General features: G+C 34.1%; 1 protein-coding gene across 3 annotated transcripts in view; it reads left to right on the top strand.

Annotated features, from left to right (window-relative positions):
* LOC125683546 (nostrin-like) overlaps positions 1–19,048 on the top strand; it is a 149,480-nt gene that overhangs the window by 101,580 nt on the left and 28,852 nt on the right. For all 3 annotated transcript variants that reach the window (XM_056140062.1, XM_048924814.2, XM_056140063.1), the window contains one exon: positions 12,306–12,375. In XM_056140062.1, the coding sequence (XP_055996037.1) occupies positions 12,306–12,375 (70 nt within the window). The remainder of the gene's footprint in view (positions 1–12,305; positions 12,376–19,048) is intronic.

Here is a 19,048-nt window from a genome sequence, read left to right as displayed (position 1 = left end):
AGGCACTAATTAAAACACCTCATCATGATCATATTGCTGCAGGGATTGGGAGAAGTCGAGTGATCCAAGGAAGTATCGGACATCCAACATTAGAGTCTTCTCACGTTTAAAAGATTTTTGCATACAAATGGAATTCTTCCTTGGCCTTGAGTTGCTTATAAATTACCTGATAGATTCACAAGATAGTAAATAATACATGGATTTTAAAATTTAAAAAAACCTGCATGTAATTGTTTTAGAGAAAGGTAGGGACAGTTACTGCAAGTGAATGTTGGGAGTTCAATAAGGTCAAATTGAATCCACTTTGACAAGGTCAAGGTCATGCAATTTGTATTGTTTCTTTTTGGTAAGGAGCTTGATTGTAAAATACTCTACATTAATTTTATGAAGTTCCAATTAGTATGTTTAAAGGTCATAATCTTTCAGTGTATAAATGAATGTTCTGTGTAGATGTTTATGGCAAATTTGAATTAACACACACACATGTGACTGCAATATTGAACTATTTTGAGGAATGCCTGTGTTTTAAATCTGTGAGCTATAATGAGTGTTTTATGATACCCTATTCCCATCTGCCAGGCAGAAAGTTTAACTCACCATAATGAGTTCATAGACCCCAGAAAGATGGCTATTTTAAGCTTTTCCAAGTTCCCCAAATTAGCGCTGATACCTACATGTAGCAATGATTCATAAAGAATTTTTTGAGGGGGGGGGTTAAAGCATATTAGATATAAAATTTATTTATTTCTGTTAAATTATATGAATGATAAATGCAGAGAAATGTTTCCCCAGTAATTTACATGAAATTCAAAACCTAAATATTACATGAAATTCAACATCTTAGTATTATGTGAAATTCAAAACTTTAGTATTACATGAAATTCAACATATCTTAGTATTATGTGGAGTTCAACACCTTAGTATTATGTGAAATTCAATACCTTATTTTTTTTTATTGCATGCAGTTCAACACCTTAGTATTATGTGAAATTCAACACCTTAGTATTATGTGAAATTCAATACCTTATTATCATATGAAGTTTAACACATTATTATGTGAAGTTGAACACCTTAGTATTGTGGGTTCAGTTGGAAAGTGTCCATAATCCTAAAAGAAATTTCTGGTGTGGTCTATGGAGACAGGGGAAGAGAGAGAGAAATAGAGAGAGAAGAGGGAGAGAAGGATGGATGATTTGGTGCCAGAAGATGGGGATGCTTCACCTACCTCAGTAGTATCTTTGGTACCTGACCAGTGACAAATGGACAACACATGTAGTATTCTTGATGCCATTGTAGTGGTTGTTGTGTGTATGTAGGAGCTCATTATTCCTAGGTTGTCTATAATAAGTGACACATGTTAAGCTCATGGTCAACCCACTACTGTCCAGGGAGCTGGCCAGCTAATGCCATGATTACCTATTCTGTGGCAGCTTGTTTCCATGTTTGCATGTCATTGGAAGAGAGAGTCTTGATGGAGTAACATTAATATTTATTCATTTACTTGACTGGAGTTTTTATTATGCGTGTAAATTTTAGTTCATGAATTATTCTTGTGGAAAAATTGAGTTTTGGTAAAAGTTTTATTTTATGTGAATCATGTGGAAAAAAGTTGTGCAGAAATTAAAGCTGAATCAGGATGATGCTACGCTAGCATCTGGGAGAAACTCGATCAAGAGAAGTAACCCTGAACAACTGCACACATCACGTAGTGCTCCAGAACTTGTGAACAATAATGTTAACCTCGACATTGAGTTAGATCCAAATTCTCTGGTAAGTTCTGGTGGCTTCATACCCGCCAGTAAAATGTTCTTGTTTGAGGATGATATTCCTTTCTTAAATATCAACACACTGTATTGTATATTTGTATGAACCACTTCTATATGAACCATGACTGTATGCACTTGACAACGGGTCATATTATAAAAATTATCACATGTGTGTACAGATTGCCGTAGATTGTTATACGATGTCGTTTGATCGTTTTTAATAAACACGATTTCTCGCATTGATATACAGAACATCGCATGATAGTGATTGATCAAACGTCAGTTTTTCTGCTTTACTGTTTATCAAACATTCAGTTATACTCCATTATCACCTGCATATCGTGTTTATATCTCTCAACTGATTCAATACACAAGAGGTTGTTCTGCGTATGATCGACCGCCGTAGTGGTCTATAGGTTAGAGCGTTCACCCCGCATGCGGAATGCCGGAGTTCGAATCCCAGTCGCAACAGACCTAAGTCATTAAAACAGGTAGTGACAGTTCCATCGCCAAACACTCGACATCAGGTGTGAATGTCACAGGTCCTTGGAGATGACCTTAAAAACGGATGTCCCACGTCACAGTAGGTGTGGCACGCTAAAGAACCCTCACTGCTCAATGGCCGTAAGCGCCGAGCAAATTAAGGCCTAAATTTGAAGCCCTTCACCAGTCTTGGTGACATCACCATATGAGTGAAAAATTCTCGAGTGAGACGTTAAACAAGATATCATCAATCAACAATCTGCGTATGATCAGTTTTTAAATCGAAGCAGGTTGCTAACAAACAAGTTGATGGTACAGGGGTTTCAGCAGTCTCATTTAAATTCAGCATTTTGCAAATTCTATGTTGGTTATAACAATCTAGTTTGCCAATACAACCTATCATTGGGTCAAATGTTGTCTGACTTGTTTCATACCAATTGTTAGGCCGTTCTTGGCACACTAATTTTAACTACTGATAACTCCATTTATGAGATTAAGATATAGGGCTCACGGCGGGTGTGACCGGTAGACAGGGGATACTTACTCCTCCTAGGCACCTGATCCCACCTCTGGTATATCCAGGGGTCCGTGTTTGCTCAACTCTCAATTTTGTATTGCTTATAGGAGTTATGAGATTGATCACTGTTTGCTATCTTCTCATCTTTCATGAGAAAACAAAAATTGCATGTAGTTCATATACATGTATTATTTCTGATGCAGGAAAATGCACTGCATACTTAGCTGAAGGGCTTGGACAGTTCATACATCTTTATAGACATTACAGATGGTCAATGCACTGCTACTACTAAATATTACAGATGGTCAATATATATTGCTATTGATAGATATTACTAAATATTACAAATGCAGGTCAATATATACTGCTATAAATGAATGTTACTAAATATTACAGCTGGTCAGTGTACTGCTATAGATAAACAAATACAGCTGGTCAGTGTACTACTATGAATAGATGTTTGACATCACCATGGTCAGTACACTTCTGTAAACATTACAGATGGTCAATACTCCCCTATAAACAGACATTACAAGTAGTCAGTACATCTCTTTAAGTTAACAATATGATCCATATATTTAGCTATACTCACTGTTCATTTTAATAACAGTTTGAAAAAGAGGACTCGCATATTGTTTTGCACCTGTCGGTCAGTGACTGCAGATCTTGTCCACTCAATATCTTGAGAACCCTTTCCTTGACAGACATTAAACTTGCATGGTCACTGGTACATCTTGAGGAATAGATGAACCCTATTGATTTTGGGATCACATGGTCAAATGTTAAGGGTCTAGCTGGACTTGCCTCCCATATTTTGAGAATTATTTGCTTGATTGACACCAAACTTGGTACTCTGGTACATATTTTAAGGAGTATATGACCCCTATTGATTTTGAGGTCACATGATCAAAAGTCAATCCATAGGAAAATATTATCCACTCAATATCTTGAATTGTTTTGTCCACTCAATATCTTGAATTGTTTTGGCACTACTATCAATTAAATGATGCATGTGTGTATAACCCTTTTCAATTTTTCTCTACGAAACATTTCTTGTTTGAGACTTCTCCAGGGAGCCTGACAATGAATGAGTTGTCAAGTCACATGGTGGATAAATTTGGACCACAATGGCTTTTATATGAAGCACTAGTAGTCAATAATAAGACATGAGTGGATTATATCATCGTAAAGTGTAACAATACCTCATTTAGAAATTTTATATTTATTGAAACATTTCTCGAAGTAAAAATTTCACTGGAAATATTTCAATACAAAGTACTAGGTAACCACCCACTTTTCCAATTTTCTAAGTGCAATACGGATGAATACAGCAGTGAATTCACAAAGAGCTACCAGCATACCTCTTTAATGATTAAGGCAAGTCATCTGTATTGAAATGGGGGGGGGGGGGGGTCTTGATTTTTGAGAGTTGAGAAAAGTCCAGGGGATATTTACAAGGGAAGGGGTACTCAGTAGGATGAATATCACACTTATTATCACAAAATGACTCGTAGACATAAAATCGTGAGAAAATAAATTTTGTGAGTAAAGTCTTTATTAAGAGGTTTTACATATATATCACCAATATATTAAAAATAAAAGCAAGTAATTTCAATTAGTGAGTGGTGCTTCTGGGTTAATTGTGCGATGGTAAATTCCTTGCATATATATTTAGGAATCTTCAGCAGAAGTGGATCTATATATTGGATATAAGATATTTCTCTCAAATATTGTAGACATATTTATTTCCATGGAGCCATACTTTTGCAGATTATCATTTTTGGGTTTTGTCCACGGGTATGAAATTCTGCGGAGTTGCATATGGCTTACATTAGAATAGCTTAAATACTTTATGTCCGCTGATATGAAATTACATGGATTTCATACAATTGCTACGAACCTAGTGGAATTAAGTATTGCATGTAAAAATGTACATTTACAATAGTTGTGGATCTAGGATTTAAAATGTGTCACTCAAATGGTAATGAATCCAGAATTTAGATATCGCTCAAATAGCAGTGAACAGTCACTCTTTGATCTATCAATATTTGAGTCAGAAAGGAATTAAGGAGGTACTCTACATCATCATAATGGCTGACTTCCTTTTAAAAAATGGATGAAAATGTAAATATCAGCAATATTTGTCTATTTATTTCAAAGAGCATTGCCTAGCTCAGTAGGTTAGCATGTCAACTGCTGAACTGCAGATTGCAGGTTCGAGACCAGCATGGTCTTTTAAAAAATTTTCAGATTGCTTTCTTCTAAAACTGTATTTTTGGACTGAATATATAAAGTAAATTTGAAAATTTTTAATTTCAAAATGTTGCTGCACATATCCTCCACTTTTCATTCATATCGAATTTCTCTAGTGTAGCATTCCTCCTTAAACTATCGTTCAGAATATGGTACTGGGGAGGAATTTGGAATCTTTAACAGTTTAATGATTGACAATGGATATTTAACTTTTGCTGTAGTTACGATCGGATGATACAGAGAATGTGTGAAATATTCATTTTCTATCAAGTAAATGGTTTGGTTATATTTAGATATATAAGTTTATGTGAGTATGGGGAATAGAACCAAATTATCTCTATATATGAAAGTAAATGTGGAAAGTACAAGGATAGTATTAGGCTATTTCTGTGCAGTAGTTGTAGGAAACAATTTTTGCTGGCAGTCTTTTTCATCTTAGAGATGAGTTTATATTGATATTCATATTTTATTTCTTGTGGAAGTATTCTACACTGAACTTTCTTATGCATTTATAAAATTGTTGTTGGCCATTGTGAGGTTATTCTGATCTTGATTGTGATTCAGAAAATGTTTAAGTGATGTGAAAATGAACTTGTTTAAGAGCTGTTGGTCAGGTGCAGTGGTGGATGACTTTAGACAGGTAACAAATTGGATAAGCTATATACAACAAAATCAGAATTATTAATTACAGAATCCACACAGTGTAATTAATCATGTTTTCTGACTGAACACTTGCCAGGTATCTCATTTTTGTGCCATATTAACATGATGCACATCAGTGTATGATATCATTCTAAAACTGCATTATTCTCATATTCTGATATACTAGTAAGACAATATATGATACACTTCTATAATTGTATTTCAAATGCCTTTGATATTTTACAAATTGTAACAATAGCCATGAATTTCCTCATGAATGTGTTGCAGTTGTGAACAATGCAAATATGAATCTTGATGAATATGGTACATCAAATCAATGGGTGTTGCTAAAACTCGGAACAAAAAACAGAACGAAAAACGGAACAGAATTTAAGAATTACCGTATATACTCGCCTATAAGTCGGTCCGCCTATAAGTCGGTTGTATTTTTTAAGGTTATTTTGTAGGAATTTGCCATTGACCCGCTTATAAGTCAGTACAAATTTTTGTCAGAATCAGTAGACAATTTCAAGTCAATGCTCTAGTGTTTTTACCTAGGTTTCAAAAAATATTTTGAGAAATTAATAATTATGAGGTGCTCAATATCCAAGCCATATCTGTTTAGGGTTTAAATGCAACCCTTGATCTATTATGGACAATGATCCCTTGTTTACCTACGCAATTATGGTCTCCTAATTACCAGTCCCTGACACCGTGTTTACTTAGTGGCATGCGCCTCGCGGTTATTGTGGGATTCCGGTATAATTCATTGTATCAACAATCGAGTTTTTAAGAGTCAAGAATGATGATCTAAATTATCTGTTAACAATATTCAATCTTTTATGAAATATATTTCAGCCGGTATACATATGAATATTTCAATATTAAATCGGGTTCATAATTCAATTTTACCGATAAACGATAGATTAGTTGAATTGAAAGTATTAGTTACCGGTATGTAAATAATTTTTAACAAGATAAAAATATGTAAATACTTGTACTTTATACATAATTTTAAAATACATAAACAATACAATATGTCTAGATATTTGTGAACAATAATCATTTGTGTGGTAGTCCATGATAATCGTCGGAGTTGTTTAAAAAACACTACATTACGCTGCCTAGAAAAATACCAATCTTCTTAGGACGCGCCTTGAAGTCGGACATAGAGTTTTGGACCAAAAATTGACTCCCAAAAATCCGACTTATAGGCGAGTATATACGGTAGAATGTTTAATGTAGCTAAGATAACACTAAATTCGGGGGAAATCTTTATTTTGATTAAAATCAAAATTTTGGGAATTAGTTTACAAGCACTAGTAAAACAATTTTATCTTAAAATTCTGCATCATAAATTGATTAACTGAAGTAAACATTTGTATAAGGATTTAAAAAGTGTTTGACACAAATTTTGAAACTTCGGCATTGACAGATGTGTTGGCAAGCAGCGACACCTATGAGTAGAGAATGGAAAGAACACGTGGTTTATATGCCCATGCCCCCCCCCCCCCCCCCCCCCCCCCCCCCCCCCCCCCGGCAAAACATCATTAACGAACGCACATGTACATGTATTTACACATAATACCGTGTATATGTGTACCTATACAACAGGGAGTGTGATATGTACAGATAGTGGAACCCCGTTATTACGTTTTCCATTTTGTCACGATAAAATACCGTAATACCGGGGGCAACGTAAGAAATGTTCCCAGTGAAATTCATTAAAAATATCATTTGGAAATTGTATATCGTCCGTTGGTACTCCGTGAAGGGGTGTGTGAATATATCTTTACTGTTTCTTTGTTTAAAAGACTATGATACTTTGTTTTATTTACATCTTATCTTTAGTGTCTGTAATTCTTCATGTTCTTATCCCTTTTCTTTATTTCTGGTGTAGGATACATAAGGATGTTTTGATAAACGTTACTTTTTCTGCATTCGTTTGGACCGTCATTTTGTTCAACTTTAAAACAATGCGTTCGTGTAAATTTCTCTCAATAACTCTTTCGGTTTGTATTCAACATTCGTAATATGTTGTACTGTGTGACCGTTGAGGCGAGCAAAGCCCATTAGTTCTTGCAACACGACTTATAGGCATTTTATCCGCCTCTTCATTTAACGCGGGAAATATAACATGGTGGATGTAAACAGTTACATTGTGACGTCATATTAGCTGCAATGTTTATCTTCTCTTAAACCAAGCAAAAACAAAACGTTTGAAGCTACGAGAAAGCTTGTCTGAAATTTCAAAACGTTTATGGTACTTTCTAAACAATCTAATTATTTTAATTACGGGTTTGTCAATGAAGTATACCGCAGTGACGGCAACATTTTTCCGGAAACATTGTGGGTAATACTCATCTTTTTTCAGCTGATGAAGAGCAAATCACGTGACTCATATGTGTAATCATTGGAGCGAGCTCGTCACGTTTTTATTAAGTTCTTTAATTACACAATACACAACACAATAAAAAAAATCCCACCCAAAAAAACAACAAAACTATAGACACAAAACGCACACGATACCCAACACTTACACACTTTTCTCACCAACGATAAACACGGAGAACAATTTAAGCGCAATCCACATAAAAAAATATGATGCACGAAGATTTCATTTACAACGCTAAATGATGGCACTAAAATCATGTGCGCATCAAGGGATTTTAGAATATTCACTGAGGTAAATGCTGTGCACGAATCGGCCGATAACACAGGACAGTTTGATTGGTGTATGTGTGGACGAGATTTACGAATACTCAAACTGAATGTCCAAACAACAGACAATTTTTTAATTGAACACATTTAGTCACCTATGTCTAAGAAGTTACCCAAGCTGTTTTAACATTGCTACGATAAATCTTGTCTTTCATGTTTGGTACCAAAGCTGTCCGTAAATAGAGTTTTAATAGCGAAGGTAATCACACTATGCTGAACACGCAGGTGGTTGAGAAATTATTTCTTTGATTATCAAAATATGAAAAATGAAGTAAATTTCATAGAGTACAATTTCTAAATAAACATTATTTAATTGTTTATCACTGGCTTCGATACCGGGTATTCACCTGTATTGATGTCGTTAGATCTATCGAAGCGCGATCAGTCAAGCATCTCTAATCCCCAAACAGACCAGGAAATTTACGTGGTGACTGCCTCGGGCAGTCAAGGTGTGAATGGCTTATTATTTTGAGAATCACCATTGAATAATTAGGGGTTTATTACGTTTTTGTCGGAATTTTTACAACGTAATACAGAGTCCCGGCATCTTAGGACAACGTAATAACGAGGTCTATTTTATATAGGTTTAAGAAATGGTTTTGTGCTTTGAAATTCCAACGCAATATGCGGACTAACATATTAAAGGGGGAACGTAATAACGGGGTTCCACTGTATAAAACAACAATAATTCATGATTTTATTAAGTCAAAATGTTAAACATCTTGTGTTTGATTTATTATTTTGACTTCATCGTGACCGCAGCACTCCAATACTAAATAGGGAGGACCTCTGGCAGTTTATTACTGAACAAAATACTTGTATCTTAACATTTAGATTAATAATGAAATGACCTTTTAATTTCATTCAAGCATAAATTCTCTGTTAGCCTTTTAGCTTTTTCATATATTATGAAATAAATCTGTCAAATCCTTCCTTATTATGGATTGTAAACTTCACCTTAATTTCATTGGTTCTGTTTCAACCTTTCTTTCCCGCTGTATCTCTTCAGGTTCAATACTAATCTGCAGGACCGTCACTATGAACTTTCACATAAATTCATCCCAAATGAGGCAAACCTCTTATACACACCGGACTCGTTTGCTTTTAAATTTGATGTGATACATCATACATAAATGTATATTAATATACCAGGTGTGTGATTGATTGAATATTGTTTAACGTCCCTCTTGAGAGTATTTCACTCATATGGAGACCTCACCACTGCCAGTGAAGGGCTGCAAAATTTAGGCCTATACTTGGCGTTTATGGTCATTGAGCAGGGAGGGATCTTTATCGTGCCACACCTGCTGCGACACGGGACCTCGGTTTTTGCGGTCTCATCCAAAGGACCGCCCCATTTAGTCGCCTCTTATGACAAGCAAGGGGGTACTGAGGACCTATTCTAACCCGGATCCCTTCGTGATTAACTAAATTCAATTCAGTTATCTTAAAGATATCTAGTTCGAAGAAAAGCAAGGTTGATTTAAAAAAGCTGTTAGGGGAGAATTGTTGAAAAAAAATTATTTTATCTTTTACAATGTTGTTTTGAGAGGGGGGGGGGGGGCTTTTATTCATTGGATATAAAATTTGGAAGGGGTTCAATTATAATTCAAGTCTTTTTCAGTATGTTTATTTTATTTTTTCTTTATTTGTGAACCATACTGTCACGTGGGGGGGTGGGGGGGGGGGCACAAAGCAGGGGAAAATGATGATAATGATACCCACAAGTGTTTGTTTAATATCTAAAATCATGGTAAGTTAATGGTTTTAAAATACATATGGATTAGTATGAAGTATATGAAACGGTGGATTTCTTCTCATTCTTTCTGTAATTTCTGCTTCCCTTGTTCATAGTAAGCCTTTTGATTTTACAAAATGCTGACCTCCTCATAACATTATTGCATACAAAATATTTTCCGTTTTCTGTTCCATCTTCCGTTCCGTTTTCCATTCCGTGTTTTAGCAACACCCCAAATTTATGGCTGGGAATTCCAATAAAAATGAAAGTAGAAAGTAAATAGAAGAAATAAATTTCATTTTGAAAATACATGAGGGTGTGAACTGCAATGCTCAAGCTCACACCAGCATACTTTTCATGAAACGCTAACGTGGCACACTGATTTTGACTACGGATAACTCCATTTACCTGATCAAGATAAAGGGCTCACGACAGGTGTTACCAGTCGACAGGGGATACTTATTCCTCCTAGGCACTTGATCCCACCTCTGGTGTGTCCAGGGGTATGAGATTGATCACTGTTTGTCATCTTCACCTTTCATGTACAATTTTTTTATTTTTTTGTCTGCTGTTGTAGGGTACTCCTGTATCATATTGTAGGGTACATATACACCTTTGTTATATTATAGGGTACATGTACACCTTTGTTATATTGTAGGGTACATGTACACCTTTGTTATATTATAGGGTACATTTACACCTTTGTTATATTGTAGGGTACATGTACACCTTTGTTATATTGTAGGGTACATGTACACCTTTGTTATATTGTAGGGTACATATACACCTTTGTTATATTATAGGGTACATTTACACCTTTGTTATATTGTAGGGTACATTTACACCTTTGTTATATTATAGGGTACATGTACACCTTTGTTATATTGTAGGGTACATGTACACCTTTGTTATATTGTAGGGTACATGTACACCTTTGTTATATTATAGGGTACATTTACACCTTTGTTATATTGTAGGGTACATATACACCTTTGTTATATTATAGGGTACATTTACACCTTTGTTATATTGTAGGGTACATGTACACCTTTGTTATATTGTAGGGTACATTTACACCTTTGTTATATTGTAGGGTACATGTACACCTTTGTTATATTGTAGGGTACATGTACACCTTTGTTATATTATAGGGTACATTTACACCTTTGTTATATTGTAGGGTACATATACACCTTTGTTATATTATAGGGTACATTTACACCTTTGTTATATTGTAGGGTACATGTACACCTTTGTTATATTGTAGGGTACATGTACACCTTTGTTATATTGTAGGGTACATGTACACCTTTGTTATATTATAGGGTACATATACACCTTTGTTATATTGTAGGGTACATATACACCTTTGTTATATTATAGGGTACATGTACACCTTTGTTATATTGTAGGGTACATCTGTGTGTACCTTTATTACATTGTATACAATTATATTTGTTGGACAAGATGAATGCTCAATCATGCTCCTATATGAAAGTGATTCATGATGTTCATACTTTACAAGCTCATGTACATACTTTACAAGTTCATGTACATACTTTACAAGTTCATGTACTTTACAAGCTCATGTACGTACTTTACAAGTTCATATACTTAATTTACAAGTTCATGTACTTACTTTACAAATTCATGTACATACTTTACAAGTTCATGTACTTACTTTACAAGCTCATGTACATACTTTACAAGTTCATTTTCATACTTTACAAGTTTATGTACATACTTTATAAGTTCATGTATATATTTTACAAGTTCATGTACATACTCTACAAGTTCACTATTAACTTTTTCATAAAGGAAGGTATCACACATCAGAAATCCTTTGAAATTAGCAGTTCCTGATACTGAGGTACATTATCAACAAAATAGATGTACCCTGGAAAGGTTTTTATGTATGAAGAGAATCATTTATAGACACAAGAGTCTGAAAATCCACAGTGATGTGTGGGAAGCTGGCTCATTACCCTAATGCAACCATGACTTTAACTTTATATTCTGTGACGTCATGTGGTACAGTACAAATGATGAATGTGTGCAATATTTTCGTAAAAGCATCTTAATTTCATTTGAATCAAGGGAACTTTTCCAAGTGTGCTGATTCAATTTAAAGCTATGATGGTCAGATTTTCATTTCATATAATAGTATTTTTTTTTTATGTTCCAGACCAAGAAAGGAAGTTTGATAAAGAAGAAACAAAATTCCCAGGAAGCTGAGGTGGAGGAGACTGTAGAATGTGAGTTTGATTGATTGATTTGTTCATTAGTTTGTAGATTGATAGATTTTGATCAATTGATTGATTAATGGTGTTCATGCATGGAGTTAAATATCCCTGTTTTCTGCCCTATTGTGATAATTTATTGTGTCAACTCACAACAACACCTGGACCTTTCTCTCTATCCCTCTTTCTCTCTATCCCCCTGTCTTTTCTATCCATATTCTCTCTCTTTCCTTCTAGCAGTGTTTGACAGAGAAATGCAATATAATTACCTATCTTTAAAATTCCCATATGACAGTGATTCAAACCATGATCTCTGATCAATTACTCAATGACATGCAAAAAAAAAAATATGTTAATTGCTTCCAACACCCAGCTGAAAAATGGGCTAGAATACAAATTCTCATGCTGTCAGATGTTATGAATTAATGCCTACATCTAAATTTTTCTGTAATTGAGAAATAGAACATTAAGAATTATGCATTCTAGATTATAGAGTTGAAATGTACTCTTTTCTGATGGATTTTGGCCCACCTCACACATTAATGTTTTGCCCTCAGAATCAGCCACAGTTATTATCTTGGTCTTCTTCCCATTATTACAAAGAAAATACATATATCTCCATCTCTTGTTTACAGTGTCTTGTGTTGGCCTATCACTCAGTCACTGGCTTTGGATATCATTGGGTTATTTATGGCCCCCAGATCCTGTTCCTTGTCTCCAGAGGGCAATTAATATACAGATGTTCATAGCTTTATACCCATTATATACCATGGTCAGAGAACCATGGAGCCAATTTGTTTTGTGAATAATTTGTTGCAGTAAATGATTATGATGTGGTAATTATATATAACATGTTAATGTGATTATGCTCAATGAACATATTGTGTATTGAAATACAGACACACTTGTTTATTGGGAATTCTTAGGGATGCCTACATTGTTGGTGTTATATGGAATACAAATTGTAATGATAGCCATTTTCTCATGAATGCACTGAAGTTGTGACTAATGCACATATGAATCTTGATGAATATAGTACATCTATTTCAACGGTTGTGAATTCTGACAGAAATGAAAGTATAATGTAGATATAATTTAAAAAATTACATTTTTGAAAATGCATTAGGGTTACGAAATGCAATGCTTCACGCTGGCATTATACTTTTCCAAGAAACACTGCTTTATGAAGTATCTTGGCATGAACCAATTAGCAGTTCATATACCCTTGTGTATTTTCAACAGAGGTCCCATGTCACAGCAGATATTGACTGTTAAAGAACCTCATTGCTACAATCCTGAATGATAAGCATGGGTCTAAATTTGTGGCACCTCATCTGCAGTTGGTGACATTTCAATGTTAGTAAAAAATTTGAAGGGATACAAACAAGCAAGCAAAATCAAAGTGGGAGGAGAATGAGTATAAAGTTAATAAAGTAGGAGGAGAATGAGTATAAAGTTAATTAAGATTGGAATGAAATATGTTGTATATGTAGTTGAACTTTCATTTAAAGTAACCCAAGAATCTAAATTTCAGTGGTTACAGTTTCAAATTTTATATGGTAATAATATACCTACCAACTATCGTATGTGTAAAATTGACTGAATCCTCTCTATGTTCAATTTACGAGACTGCATGACTTACTATTGATTATGTGGATCATCTTTTTGCTGAATGTTGTTATGTTAGATGCTACTTTGGTGTGACATTGAAAACTGAATATCAGAGAAACTAAACAAGTTATAAGCTTCAACAGACACAATAACAATATTGTACTATAATTTGGCACTAATCTTGACAATTTTTTAAATAACTGAAGTTTTTATATAAATTAAATCTATGAAAAAGGATATTAAAGGTCCAAGGAATTTTTTGAATGTGTTGTAGCTGGCAGTAAAAGTGACTTATAGTTTTCAAGGTAACACTGGCACTACATTTACCATGAGTGACTTCCCCTTCTTGGAAACAAAAGCTTTTCAAGATAGAAAATGTATAGGCTGTTTGGTTCATGTGTATACTTGTTCAGCAAAGGAAGCATTACCTGTTCAGGAAAGATAGTTTTTATCACAAGAGCCCTTCACTGCAGGATTTTAACCTTTTATCCATGTACGACTATGCTCTGGATCAGGAGCCATGTTCATGTACATCATTGGAATAAGAAGAAAAAATAGGGGAAAACTCACTCTATATATAATGCATGTATTATATATACATGTATTTAGATAGAGGTTTTTGTTTCTTTTTTTCTATTCATATCTATTTATTGATTAAAATTCAGGTATCTGTGACTGAATATAGGGAAATGCCCACCCTTGGTTAATGCACAGAATCAGCCCTTAATTAATTGCAAGCATGGTCCATTTGGCATATCAATAACCATAATAGTGGTGTCCAGATGATATTACATGGATCTATAGTTTTTCACAACCATATCATTGAAGACTAGCATATTGTGAAGAAACTGGGCAAAATCTGGAATTTTTTCGAGATTATGATGTCACAATTTAATAGAATATTATGGCCACAATGTGTACAACAAATGATTAGAATTATCTATTATAGGGAGTCGCTCGAATTTACTGACTCAGCATTCTAAGTACCGTAAATACTCGCCTAATAAGTCAGTTCGCCTATAAGTCAGTTGTATAGGTTTAGGTTATTTTGGAGGGAATTGCCATTGAGTGGCATTGACCCATTTTTAAGTCGGTCAAACTTTTTTTCAAGAATCAGTTGACAATTTCAAATCAATGCTTTAATGTTTTTACCTGTGTTTCAAATAATATGCTGAGAAATGCACCGACATTTGATATTTTCTTTCCCAAGAAATCAATTTCATATCAATACTCTTATGTATTTATCTGTGTTTCAATGATATTTTGGGATATGACATCGATATTTCACTTTTGATTCTCAACAAATTAAACAGTTACTATTTTGTTTATTTCGTCCATGATTTTGTTGTTTAAAAAATACACCATCCAGAAAAATACTAATCTTCTTAGGACACTCATATAAGTCGGACATAGAGTATTGGATCAAAATTTAACTCTAAAAATCCGACTTATAGGTGAGTATATACGATATTTCCAGCACAGATTTTTATAGTCATAGCACTTTGTTCATACCTTAATTTCTAAATCTCGCCAAAGCACCACATAGAATTAATGTAAACTTAAGAACTTTCTTTTAATTGAAGGGGATGCCTTGTTCACTTTACATGCCATACCGGTGATAATCCCCAGGCTTTAGGATAATTGCACTTATCCCCTATTGTTGAATCACCTGACACTTCCAAATAAATCCATCTATTATCTAAGCAAGGAATCCTTAATTCACTTTTTACACAAACTTGTGTATTTCCCCACCATTTTCTTTCATTGGGCTGAAAATCAATATTTTTCTACATTTTAGAAGGTGTGGTTAAGTTGAGATCATATTGTTTAACTTTTTATTTTGATATTGCAAATACCTGAGAATAGTTCTCGTTAATTTTAAACATAAACTTCCTCAGAAATCAACATTTTTGACCGTTTTCACAGAGATTGTAAAAAAACCCATCAACTTTGTGATGCCAAAATAGAAAGCATCCTGTGTATTGGGAACATTAATTCTCATTTTATTTCCGACTATCTCAGATAGAATATAGGATGGAATTTCACATTATTAAAGATATAGGCAGGACATTAGGGCATGCAAAGAATATTTGTTGATGAATTTTTCCTCATACTTGGTAAAATCTTAGCATATTAAGTAGACCTTCAATACCAATACGTCGAATTCAAATGGGGGCCCGGTTTCTGTCATTGTTATGGAATAGTTACCTCCCCTGAAAATCAGTGAAATCTGATTGACATTACATCAAGATCCTGCTATAAACATTCCTTGATATTTACTTTCTGTCTGAAATGCATGCAGACTGCAGGAATGGATACCCTAGACTGCTTTTTCAGCACCTTTTCAGATTTTTTGGTTTAGACTAAAATATAGTGGATATAATATATGAAAATTTATGTTTTCTGATTTTATGAGAAAATGTGTCTATATAATTTTTTTTTCCAAAACACAATCAATAAAATAATTCTATGTATACTTTTAAATACACCATGGGGAATATGAAGAAGTAAAGCCAACATTGAACAAGAGCAACATTGAACTTTGTGTATTCTCATTGCCATATAACTGCCTTTTATTATCAGATATATACTTAAACATTACCTTCAGTCCTTATCAATATTTGAAAATTCCACATATCATGAATTAATTGTTCAAGTGAAATATTCTTGAAGGGAAATATACATTTCAAATAATGAATTAGAAAAACATTGCCCATCTCTCTTTTTCTCACTTTTAAAACAAGTGGAAGTTGTTTCTAAAAAATAATAATTGTGAAATTGATATTTCAGATTGAATAATCCCTCTTGTTTGCAAAGATTTATAAAGGATATGGCAGGGGATATTCAAATTTTTCTCTGTAACCAAGATTTCTGTATAAACAAGTTCCTTCTAAACAAGTTATATTATTGCATGACCAGAGAGATATCCCAAGGCTTTTTGATCTTCATTTGACCTTTAAGCACTTGCTTCACACTTGAATTATATTTTGGGTTCCCATATATTATCTGAGAAAATTGTGAGCGAAAACTTTTCTCCTCATCACACTTGAATTAAAGTAGACAGTTTGCCTCTTTAGAATTGGCTAGCGGCTGAAGAAACTGTAATACTGCATTCTGGGACACCATCAAGGTCATTTAGTATGATTCAAGTTTTTGATACTTTTATAATCACAGTGTAGATTTGAATGTTTTTTCCTCATGAAGAGTGTTTTATTGTGTACTCTTGCATTTATGTGCGGACTCTTTGTAGGCAGTGATGACGCACAATGGCAATGGAAAAATCATTTAAATGCGCTCTTTCTCCGCAGGATTCCCCTTGGAGTTGTTGGCACAGATTCTGTAATGTGTAGCTTAATTTCTTCAGACCTTGTCTCTTGTTTTGTTATGCATTGTTTGCTATTCATAGAAAACATACACACAAAAATAATAGACCTTCTTCACTACAATTGCCTTTCTACCTACAATACTTGTTCATATCAAGAAATTAATTGTTGACCTGTTGAAAAACATTTGGTTTACATAAGTGAAGCAAGTGTATCGTGTATTTATTGTGATGTTTTTAGTGTTTTCTTGGCAGAAAACTCTCCACTAATGGGACCCAAGCTCACCATCTCCTCCCAATTGCTATCTGTTGCCATGTCAATCGCATGACACATGTTACATAACTTGCTAGTTATGTCATTAATTTTCTGTTCCAAAGAAATATTTATTTTATATTTCCATTAACTGTTTGATAGTGTTTTTTTTTGTGCTTTGCATCTCAATGCGAGAATATTTCACTCATATGAAGACCAATAATTGAATAAACATTATATGCCACAGGCAAAGTTTAATCATTCTGATAAAACGGAAATTAAAGATAACTTGTTTGAAAAATAAACAGTATATCATTTAGTCTATATGAAGATTATAAAAACATATCATTTGATGTTAATACAGTATGATAGCTTGTTGCAAGTGTTGAGATACAGCCTGTTTAACTGGTAAATATTAAAAGGGCCGGTAGCTTAGTTTCCAGATGTTGGAGGAGCTCAGCACCTGTCCTGTTGAATCATTGGTACTTCATGGTGGGCAAACTTTGGAGGGATGTGTGCAATAAACACATTTATTGGAACTATTGATTGTTCATAGATAGAGCACAGTGTTTTGCTTTGTAAGAATTATGCTCAGGTGTTTATCTTGGGGAAATCAGTCCACATACATACAAAGAATATTATATGTATGTCTTAACATCTATGAATAATCTAATATTTTGCTCTGTAATTCTGACCATGATTTAAAACATTTAGATTACAGAAGTGTTTGCATAGGTTGTTGTAAATTATATAACATTAAATATCAATTTATTAATAAATCATGAATTTTTCATGTATATGACATCACAGATACATGAATTTCCCACCATTTTCTTTCAATTATACTTCCAAGAAAGTAATACAATGACAGACATTTTAAACCCTGCAGAACACAGGTATTATTGAGTGATTCACGTTGTGGAGGATATAAATTTGTGGGTATATTACCACAATAAACGAAAAGATCAGACCCATACCATTAGTGCTTTTACTGTACTTCTCAAATATATAGCAATGTCAATGTATAGCCTTATTAGACAGGTATTGGGGATAATGAGGCCAGAATTAGCCCTTCCTGACATGTATTGGGGATAATTAGCCCAGAATTAGCCCTTCCTGACATGTATTGGGGATAATTAGCCCAGAATTAGCCCTTCCTGACATGTATTCCTGACATGTATTGGGGATAATGAGCCCAGAATTAGCCCTTCCTGACATGTATTGGGGATAATGAGCCCAGAATTAGCCCTTAATTCCCTATATATTGAGGATTGAGCATGGAGTTTTCAAGATAAAAGTCAGAATGTAAAACAAATCAGACTCACTATAGGCAGCAGTGAATGCATTTCATGTTTTATGAATGTAAAACAAATCAGACTCGCTAGGCTGTAGTGAATGCATTTTATGTTTTATGAATGTAAAACAAATCAGACTCGCTAGGCCATAGCGAATACATTTTATGTTTTATGAATGTAAAACAAATCAGACTCTCTAGGCCGTAG

The sequence above is a fragment of the Ostrea edulis genome, chromosome 6 (genome assembly GCF_947568905.1).
Source record: "Ostrea edulis chromosome 6, xbOstEdul1.1, whole genome shotgun sequence".
NCBI classification, from domain to species: Eukaryota; Metazoa; Mollusca; class Bivalvia; order Ostreida; family Ostreidae; genus Ostrea; species Ostrea edulis.
This window is presented reverse-complemented; position numbering and strand designations above follow the sequence as displayed.